General features: G+C 44.6%; 1 protein-coding gene across 1 annotated transcript in view; it reads left to right on the top strand.

The window, feature by feature from the left end:
* The first annotated feature begins 7,779 nt into the window (after window positions 1-7,779).
* The window catches only part of Cmtr1 (cap methyltransferase 1), a 41,309-nt gene continuing 38,340 nt past the window's right edge, over window positions 7,780-10,748 (top strand). Inside the window, exons 1-2 of the mRNA XM_034524140.2 lie at window positions 7,780-7,973; window positions 10,278-10,412. Of these exons, the coding sequence (XP_034380031.1) occupies window positions 10,283-10,412 (130 nt within the window). The 5' untranslated portion in view covers window positions 7,780-7,973; window positions 10,278-10,282. The remainder of the gene's footprint in view (window positions 7,974-10,277; window positions 10,413-10,748) is intronic.

Raw genomic sequence — 10,748 nt, 5'->3', positions numbered from 1 at the left:
CTTTTAACCACAAGAATGAGTCTAACCTTTCCATTCAAGGTTAGGAAGTCAAGATTATGGGCGCTACTAAAAAATATTAGAACATTCTCGGCCAAGTGGTCGATAAAGAAGGAACTGGAGGACATGCCTTTTTAATGTACAACTCTGGTATTTTCTTTGAAAAGAAAATTCTGGAATACTTCAGAATTCTTTCAGAACTGTTTCCACCTCAATGGCTTCTAAGTTGGGTCATAGTTACACAATCCATTTATTTCTTACATTCCATAAAGTGATTCAAAAATTTTAAGGATATTGACTTATGGGATGATTAATTCTTTTTTTTTTTTTTTAAGGGTTTATTTTATTTGTATGAGTATGCTGCAGCTGTCTTCAGACACACCAGAGGAGGGCATCCGATCTCATTGCAGATGGTTGTGAGCCACCATGTGGTTGCTGGGAATTGAACTCAGGACCTTTGGAAGAGCAGTCAGTGCTCTTAACCGCTGAGCCATCTCTCCAGCCCGGGATGATGAATTCTTAATCTTCAGAAAAAAGAAATACAACTGACCTACAAAAGTCCTGGAGAACTATCGGATTTCATCAGAGCGGATTATATTTGCTTTGATTTAAAAAAAGAAAAGAAAAACCTAGAAGTTTTCATTTTACCTTTACAATGTTATTTTTAACTTTAGCCATGAAAGTTCCAGAACCAGCCAAAGGTACATAGTGAGCCCTGTCTCATAAATAAATAAATAAATAAATAAATAAATAAATAAATAAATGGGCTGGGAATCTGGCTCAGTGGTTAAAAGTAGTGGCTGTTTTATCAGATCCAGTGCATTCTTCTGGCCTCCACGGATACCACACAAGCACAAGGTCCACAGCCATGCATGCAGTCAAAACCACCCATAAAATAAAACAATCTTAAAAAAAAAAATTTTGAGCTGGGCGGTGGTGCCTTTAATCCCAGCACTTGGGAGGCAGAGGCAGGCGGATCTCTTGAGTTCGAGGCCAGCCTGGTCTACAGAGTGAGTTCCAGAACAGCCAGGGCTATACAGAGAAACCCTGTCTCAAAAAACAAAAACAAAAACAAAAATTTGATGTCTACAAAACACACCTGTCAAAAATAATCTTACAATGACATTTTCTTATGTAAATCAAGCAGCAGCTTTCTGTTTTACATTTTACATATATTATGTCTGTATATGTGTGTACGCGTGCAAGTGTACATGTATGTATGTCATGGTTCACACATGGAGGCTAGAGGACAACTTAGAGCAGTTCTGCCTTTCCGACCCCTGGGTTCCTGGGGGTGGAACTCACGGTTGCCAGCATGAGCCCTCTCACTCTGCCCAGCCACAGCCTGCTCAGTGCGTTCCTTTACCTACATGTTAACTTTGCTGAGGTAAAGTTACAGGAGTGGAATCACCGGTCTTCAAGGGAATAGCAGTTGAGTGAGTTTTGACTGCAAATTTACTTCCACCATCACCCTGTCAATCAATATATAACAATGTTACAATCAATATATAACAACGTTGCCAGGGTTTCCTCACTCTTGTGGTCAATTCATTTTTCTTTGGCTCAGAACCAGCCACTGCCCTGGTATCAAGAGTCCCTTGAGTTGCTCTTGAGCTTTAATGTAAACCATCCATAGGACTTTGAGGGATTATCTTGATTGTTTACTGATGTGGGGAGACCCAGACCACCGTGGGCGGCACCATTCTCTAGGCTGGTGGTCCTGGGCTATTAACTGTGGAGGGCGATCTGAGTAGGTGTGCCTGCATGCATTCCTCTGTGCTCTTGACAGTGGATGTGATGTGACCAGCTGCTTCAAGTTCCTGATGCCTTGACCTCCCTTCAAGGATGGACGGCTACCATTGTAGCTAAAGTGAGCCCTTTGTCCCCTATCTTCTTTTTTTCTGTGAGGCTGTTTTATCTCAGTAACAGAAATGGAACTAAAACACCATTTGGACTTCAAGCTTTTAAAGGATGCTTAAAAAGAAAACAACTATGAATGCAGTTTCTTTAGTAGATACAGGACTACTCAGTTCTCAGTTTTGTCTTGGGTAAATTCCAGTAATTTGTAGTTGTTAAGGAACTGGCCCAAATCGGTTGGCATATAGAGGATCTCAGAATGTCTTTATGAAAGTCTTAACATTTGCATTACTGTTAGTATCTGTAAGATGTCCCCTGTTTCATTCTGACATTGGTAATTTGTAGCCTTTTGTTGCTGTCTGATAATCTGGAAAGAAATGTAGCAAATTTGCTGATCTTGTCAAAGAACCAGCTTTTTGTTGTTAAGCAGGGTTTCATGTAGCCTAGGGTGGTCTCAAACTTGCTGATGGGAGACGTTTGACGTCTCCATCCTTCTTCCTCCATCTCCCAAGTATGTGGATTACAGCTGTGTGCTCAGGATGACTAAACATTTCTCTTTAAATAAAAAACATTTAAAGAATCATCTATTTATTTATTTTATTTATATGAATCCACTGTCTCTGTCTTCAGGCACACCAGAAGAGGGCATCAGATCCCATTACAGATGTTTCTGAGCCACCATGTGGTTGCTGGGAATTGAACTCAGGACCTCTGGAAGAGCAGTCAGTGTTCTTTACTGCTCAGTCATCTCTCCAGCCTCTTTAAATAAAATTTTAAAAGAAGGTAAAAAAAGAAAAAGAAAAAGATTGGTGGCTGGAGAGATAGCTCAGTGGTTAAGAGCACTGACTGCTCTTCCAGAGGTCCTGAGTTCAATTCCCAGCAACTACATGGTGGCTCAGAAACATCTGTAATGGGATCTGATGCCCTCTTCTGGTGTATCTGAGAGCAATGGTATACTTATATACATTAAATAAATAAGTAAATAAATAAATAAATCATAAAAAAAAGATTGGGGGATTGTCATATAGATACTAACGTTTACACTGAATTTCAAAATCAATATCTTCCCTCTTCCAGTGGAATAGAGAGAGCTTACCTCTCAGCTCCTTTTCCTTCCTCTATTAGACTCTTTCTGAGAATTATTACACCTACATACATCAAAAACCCCACCAGACAACGTTATATTTGCTTTCAGCTATTATGTATGTATTTAAGAACTTGAAAGTATGAAAAACAATCTACAGTATGTTTACCTAAGTTGGGGTATTTATGGTTTAAAATGATTATTAAATAATTATTAAATAATATAACAAATATGATAAATATAATAATATAATAAAATATATTGTTGTTATTATTATTAGAGACAGAGTCTTACAAAGTAACTCTGGCTGGCTTTGAACTCAAGATGTAGACCTGGCTGGCCTTGAATTCACAGATTCTTCTGCCTCTGTCTCCTGAGTGCTGGGATTAAGGGTGTGTGCCACTCTTTACACAAATTTTCATTCTCTAGCCCAGGCTGGCCCAGAACTCAATGTAGTAATATGTAGCACAGTGCTGCCTTAGACTTGCCACAACCCAAGGCTACAAGACCCTGACTTAAATTTTGTTTTTCTGTATCAAATGTTTTTTTTTTTTTTTTTCTTTTTCTTCTGTGACTCTGGTGCTGAATCTTTGGTTTTGTTTTCTGAGGCTCTAGCCTACCCCCACCCCATCCCCTCCCCCTACCATGTTTCTTTATTGAACTTGGATACCATTAAACTTAATCAAATTGACCCTCATCTTGACTTTGTATTTGGGTCATCATATTTGGCCTAGGTCTGCTCCATGCATATTACATTGTAACCTATCTTGATGTGTAAAGAAATGTAACGAAACCTGCCAGTGTAACCAAGAAACGGAATCCTCAGCCAATCACAGCCTGGAGGCTTCACAACAAGCCTGTGTAAAGCAAGCTTGGATACAGGACAAATGATTACTCTAGTGTGCCAGTTCTTGACTTTCAGGTGACTAATACAGCTTCCCCCGCTGTTGGTGGATGCTTCCAGACCATCTTCAGCCTGGAATGCTGTCTCATTATAGAATCAACTCTCTCTCTCTCTCTCTCTCTCTCTCTCTCCCCTCTCTCTCTCCCTCCTTCCCTTCCTCTCTCTCTCTCTTTCTCTCCCCCTCCCTCTCTGCCTGTCTGTCTCTCTCTGTGTCTGTCTGTCTGTCTCTGTGTCTCTGTGTCTCTATCTCATGAGTTTTTGACACAGGGGTTTTCTGTGTAGCCCTAGCTGGACTTGAGAGATCCGTCTGCCTTCTGAGTGCTGAGATTAGAGGTGTAAGCCACCACCTAGAGACTTTTATCGCCCAAACTTTGTTAAATTTAATTCCTCACAGGTAACATTACTCTTCTGGACTCTTCAAGTTTTGTGACTCTCCTATTGTCTCCTTTTATTTTATTTATTTTAATTTATTATTTATTATATATATGTGAATACATTGTAGCTGTCTTCAGACACACCAGGTGAGGTCATCGGATCCCATTACAGCCAGTTGTGTGCTACCATGTGGTTGCTGGGAATTGAACTCAGGACCTCTGAAAGAGCAGTCAGTGCTTTTAACAACTGAGCCATCTCTCCAGCCCTCCTATTGTCTTTCTTACACTATTGAGTCCATCTTGTGAAATAGTCTTTGATACTGTCCCTCTCTACAACCCCCACTTCCTCTTCCACTCCCTTTTCCTTCCTTCCTCCCTTCCTTCCTCTCTTACTTGGTTTTTGAGACAGGATGTTCCTGGTTGGCCTGGAGTTCAACTCTGTAGAGCAGGCTGGACTCGAACTCAGAGTTGCTGCTGCCATACCTAGCAGTTCTACTGTGTTTTTCCATTGATTGATTTCTCAGTCACTTTTTTTTTTTGCATCGTCTGTCTCTCCACTGACAGGGACTTTCTATATTTTAAGATTCTTCAGAGGTCAATGAGATGGCTCAGAGTCTAATGGTCTTGCCGCCAAGACTCATAACCTCAGAATCTTTTTAATGGCTGTGGTGGGAGGCAGGATGCAGTGCCTGCTAGTAGTTTTCCAAAATGGGGGTGATGGTAAACACTCTTGTGAACTCTGGAAAGGTTTCCAGAGAGGAAAGTGCTAAACCTAGTGTTTCAAGAAAGAATGTAGGGACGCGTGGTAGATACACATAGTATAGCAGGAGGTCTAGGGACGCGTGGTAGATACACATAGTATAGCAGGAGGTCTAGTTTATTATGTTGAGAATCATCACACAAGGTTCACACTCTAAATTCCTATGGTCCCAAGCTTATCTCCCCAAGGCTGTTCACCTGTTGAACATATCCTAGTTGAGGGTCAGGTCCAGTCTCTAACACAAGTCTCTGATTCGAGGGTCAGGATCCTGGGGGAGAGTCTTCAGCCACTGGGCAGATCATGGTCTTGTCTCTCCAGATGTGCAGAGTAGAGCACTGCTGTTAGTCTCTGCTTGCACACCATCCAGTGGGTATAATCGGGTTCTAGGACTGTCTAGTTATCTTAAGTGAGTGATGCCACTGGGTTCTGGTTATCTGGGGTAGCTTTGGGTGTAGTGGGGATCCTGACTAAGCTATTTTTACTTGTCTTAAATGCAAATTTTACTATCACCACTACACTCAAACCTGAGGGATAAATGAACATTAGCATCATAGAGGGAAAGGATGGTCCAGCAGGGAGAGGAACCCTTAAGGACACTGTATTTGAGAAAGGCGGGACCAGGAGGGTGAGAATTGAGGGGCTAGTTAGGTTGGAGGTTTTCAAGGCTACCCAGAGAACATTGGTGTCATCCTTAGGCCAGTGAGAGGTTCGAATCACTGATGGGTTGCCCTAAGACCACACATGATAATACAAACAAAACAACAACAATAAAAGAATCCACAACTCTTCAGTTTGAACCGGAGGCGCTAGGAGACAGGCATCATAATTTGGAGATTACTGCAAAGCCTTAGGGGGGTTAAGAGAGGGAGAATGATGGAGAGGGAGAGGGGTGGGGGAAGAAGGAAGGGAGAGGTGTGATAGGGCCCGGGATGTTTACCAGACAAGTAGAAGTCAAACAAGAACTCAAGTCTCAAGTGTATTGTTGGCTTCAGGGAAATGAAGAAAGGTAAACTCATCAGATCTCTGGACAAATAAACAGACTAAATCATATAGTGCCGGTCACCTGGGAAAGAGGCTGGAGAGATGGTTCAGGGGTTAAGATCACTTACCGCTCCTCCAGACCTGGGTTCAGCATAGCACCCACAACTATCTGTAATTCCAGTCCCAGGGGATCCGATGCTGTCTTCTGGCTTACACAGTACTATTTGCATGTGGCACACATACATACATGCATGCAGGACACACATACACATAAAATAAAAATAAAATCCTTTTTTAAAGAGCAGTATTACGGGAGAACATACGTTGACATTTGAATTCTCGGGGTTTAAGAGACAGACGCAGCTGAGAAAGTCCGACAAAGTTATACTAGTCTGAAAATTCGAAGAGGGGTTAGAGAGGACAGTCTATCTCAGTCCATATGGTCAAATGCCACAGATGGCATTGCTTCTTTTGTCTGAGGCGTTGGGAGGCAAGTGGTCTTGATACTGAGCTATGCCTAGCCCACTGTCTTTGTTACATGTGTCCTATGTGTTAGTATTCCGTCTAAACTCCACCTCCCCAGTTACCTGGCAACAGCCAGGTATGCTCCTCCCCACAGTTACCTGGCAACCGCCAGGTAGGCCGATCCACTATAAAAGGGGCTGATTACCCCCCTCCTCCCTCTCTTGCTCTCTTACTCTCTTACTCCCCTACTCCCCGCTCTTACACCCTCTCTCTCTCTGTCCCCTCCCCCCTTCCTCTCTCTCCACGTGGTCATGGCCGGCCTCTACCCCTCTTCTCTCTTCTCTTTCCACCGTCCTCTCCCCACCTTTGCCCCATCTCCTGAGTAAACCTTCTCCCCCTTAGAACCGCGTGGTCTGGAGTGGTCTATTCTCAACGGCGGTCAGATATTTCTTACACTATGGAACAGGCCCTTGACCTTGGCCAGTTTACTTGTGTCTCTGTGTTTTTAAATCTATAGAATGATGGTGAGACTGTAGTGAGATACCAAACTACAGTTAAATGATGCTGTGAAACCCTTCCTAGGATTTTTTTCCCCTCCAAAACAGAGTTTTACAAAATAGCCCTAGCTGTGTAGACCATGCTGGCCTCGAACTAACAGAGATCTGCTTGTCCCTGCTTTCTGAGTGCTGGCATTAAAGGGTGTGCACCATCACTGCCACCACCACCCAGCTCCGAAGAATATTTCATTGCTAAAACTATCTTGGGCAAAAACTGGTCTCTGGTCTCTGGTCCCTTAGACCAGCCATAAATTCCTATGCTAAACTGGACTCTGGATCACATGGTTCCTATACCATGTGATTGCGATTCTGGCTTAAAGGTTAACTGCCTGACCATTTAATTGCTATCTCTCTGCTTCTAAAAAAAAAAAAAAAAAAAAAAAAAGGCAACGCTTGCTTGTTGCACATGTCTACATGTCTGGAGCTGCCTTTCTGCATACATCACAGTTGCAGTCCTTGTCTCTAAAATGTCGAACAAACTGGAGGTCCGAGGGTGCTTCCCGCTACTCTGCCTGAGACAGCCCAGCTGGTGGTAATAAATAATAAAGACCCCGCATGATTTATTAAGACATCTTGGGAGTTTTTCCTCTTCAGGTACTCCATAACAAGATGAATAAACTGAGATGAAGTATTGATTTCTCCTCCTTAGAGCAGGAGTAGACAGCAGTTACTTTCATAATGGCTTTTTTTTTTCCCCTATTTTTTCGAGGTCGCCCTTCTGCGCAGGCGCCCCGGGTCCTGAGCGCTGTGCGACCTGGGCAGTTCCCAGGGGCCAAGCCTGAGCCCAGCGGGGGCGGGGCTGGCGGGCTCGTGACGTTATCAAGCGGCGCCGCCCGCAGGGCGGGATCCGAGCGCGACCGCGCAGCTAGCGGGCCCTGCGAGGAAACGAAAGTGAAGGAGGAGCAGGAGGAGGTTGCAGGGCCAGGCTCGGCGGCGACAGTGGCGGCCTGATCCCTCGTCTCCGCTCGCCGGCTGCTCGCCCCATTCCCTCAGCGTGAGTGCCGGCGCGCGGCCCGGGGGGTGCGAGCGGGCGGGCGCGCGGGCACAGCATCCTTCCCCTGTGGCGGCCACTCTGCCCGCCTTCTGGTAGCCTCTCTCCACTCCTGTCCCGGTCTCCTCTCCCTCGGCAACCTCTCCCAGCCCAGGTTGCCGCTGCTGCTGGTCGCCGCGCACACAGTTTCCAAACAAGAAGCTCGGCCGGAGAGATGGCGTTCCCTTCTTTCCCCTCTGCAGACGGGGGAGCGGGGGGGGGTAGCAGCGCTTAGAAGTGCCTGGTCACAGCTCGACTGCCATTGTAGGTCACTCGATAGCCCTTTGGCCTTCCCCTTGCCGAGGGAATGAGAGGATTGGCTTGGATCCCCTGCGAGGCCCAAGTCGAAGGCGCTGTGGTGGAGGGGACGTTTGTATCTGCCGCCTTGCCTTCTACAAAGCTGTTTCCTGTTCTCGGCACCTGCCCCATCGCCCACCATCCTCTCAGTGACCCTTCTACACACATACACACACACACACATCGGGACGACTTAAGAGTTAAAGGGAAAGGAGACCCATTTTAACGTGCTGTGGCCAGACGAAAGCCGCAACGATGAGCTTTCCAACAGCTCACCTGTGGGCCTTTTCGGGAGATGTATGATGTCAAGTGAAAATGTGGCTTCTCGGGGGGGCCTTGCTTTCTTTTGGCTCAGTCCCCTGGCCTTTCTGCTTTCCTCTGATAGGTGCCGCCAGTGTCAGTTAAGAAATTGCCTCCTGGTATTGGGATGATCATACATTAGATCACCAGTTCATCCTTGGGCCGGAAACAGGGAACCACATTTTGGTTACGTTTCAAGATCGCTATACCCCTTCAAATTCCATTACTTTATTGCCTCGACTGCTGATGCCCCCGCCCCCAACAAATATTTTGAAATAAGTTGAACTGGCTCTAGTTTTCATATGACAGTATTGAGCAGTCAATTCACAGTGAAAACACATGGTCTTTAAAACCATATGTCTGACTCAAGCACCAGAGAAGCCTGTTCTTGTATCCCTGCGTCTCCGTTCCCCACAGATATCAGTGTACCTCCAACTTTGAAGTCTTTTTCCTGAGTTCTCTGAATACACTTTTCCTGAAGATTTTGTAATTACTTCATTCCATACATTTTTAAAAAAAAAAAAATGTTTTTGACTATTTTAAATAGGCATGTGGGTGCTTGCATAGGCCAGAGGTATCTGTTTCCCTGAAGCTAGAGTAATAGGCAGTTGCGGGTTGTCCAGTGTGGGTGCTGGGAATTGAATTTTAAGACATTAAGACATGTCTCCACCCAGCACTTGGGAGGCAGAGGCAGGCGGATTTCTGAGTTCAAGGCCAGCCTGGTCTACAGAGTGAGTTCCATTTTTTTTTTTTTTTTAAAAAAAAACTTTATGCTTCTCATAAACCAGCTCCTGGCTATCGAGGGAAGCTTCCCACTCTTCCTGTGCAGAGCTGTGCTGGAACCCAGGGCTTTGCGGGTACAGGGCAAGACTCCCTGGGAGAGCTACATCCTCAAGCCCTTAGGTTCTCTACAGGTTTTCTCAGACTCCCAAGTGTTAAGATAGAGGCAGATGCCCAGCACACCCACATCTCCATTACTTATTGTGGAGTTTTATTTGTATTCTAAAAAATTAATGTCAAAAAATATTTTTTAAAGGAATAAAAAGTCGTTTTTATCCCACTAGTACAGCTATTTGTTGTCCCTTTCAGCCCTCTTGGTTGTCACTCAACCAGTACTTCCGTGCCTTGCACTATGCTCTTTCATATTTCAAAACAGGAAATAAGCCAAATCCCATCATTTTTGCCATATATAATAATATCTTAATTGTTCTGGCGAAAAAGATGAAAAAAAATCATTCTCTAATTGTCCTTGGAAATACTGGTAGCTGTTACTTAGTAGGGTTCATAATTTGCTTCCAGTATACCTTGTTAGGAGTAGCCAGTATTGTCTCAAAAGTTATAGAATAACAGGTACTCAAAGGCCTTTGCCCCTGTGCTTTGCTGAGTTAATCTAACTTTTTGGTATCTGACACTAATAAGCACCGAGGTCTCTGATTCTGAGATCACCTTATTTCCTAGGAAAACTAACCATTGTTACTGAAAAGCAGAGCTTGGCTAGCCTCCTTCCTGGACCTTTCATGGAGGAAGAGGCTGTTCAAGGGTCAGCACTAGGAGATGCCTGCGACGGTCACATCTCATCCCGCCGCCGCTGCTGCTGCTTATCTTTGGGATCCTTGCCTCCTTCCCAGTAGTTCTAACCTAAGGGCTGACTGACGGGATTTATGGTTGCAGTAACAATGAAGAGGAGAACTGACCCAGAATGCACTGCCCCCCTCAAGAAACAGAAGCGAATTGGGGAGCTTGCCCGGCACCTCAGCTCCACATCTGACGATGAACCGCTCTCCTCTGTCAGTCATGCAGCAAAAGGTACACTGGGCTATGTGATCTGAGGCCACTGGTTGGTTGACTCCTTAGTGCTTGGACTGAGCAGAATGTAGTTCACTACCCCTTGGGTAAAATTAGCAAATTTGACAAAAAGATGCAAGCTATATAGACTCTTCCATTCTGGTGTTATTCTCCTAGTAAGAGTAGAGAAACTTGTTTTAAATTTTAAAAGGTGGGGCGGTTCCGGAAGTGCCTTTGATCTGTTCCCGGTTCTTCAACAGGTGACCCTCTCACTGCCTTAAATCAGGTAGAAGTGTTGAGCGTTGAGTGCTGTGCTTTCAATAGCTATTAATAATTAGGGAGTTCCTCTGTAGAGGC

The sequence above is a fragment of the Arvicanthis niloticus genome, chromosome 20 (genome assembly GCF_011762505.2).
Source record: "Arvicanthis niloticus isolate mArvNil1 chromosome 20, mArvNil1.pat.X, whole genome shotgun sequence".
Classification (NCBI taxonomy): Eukaryota; Metazoa; Chordata; class Mammalia; order Rodentia; family Muridae; genus Arvicanthis; species Arvicanthis niloticus.
Note: the sequence above shows the minus strand (reverse complement) of the source record. Positions and strands in the feature narration are given on the sequence as shown.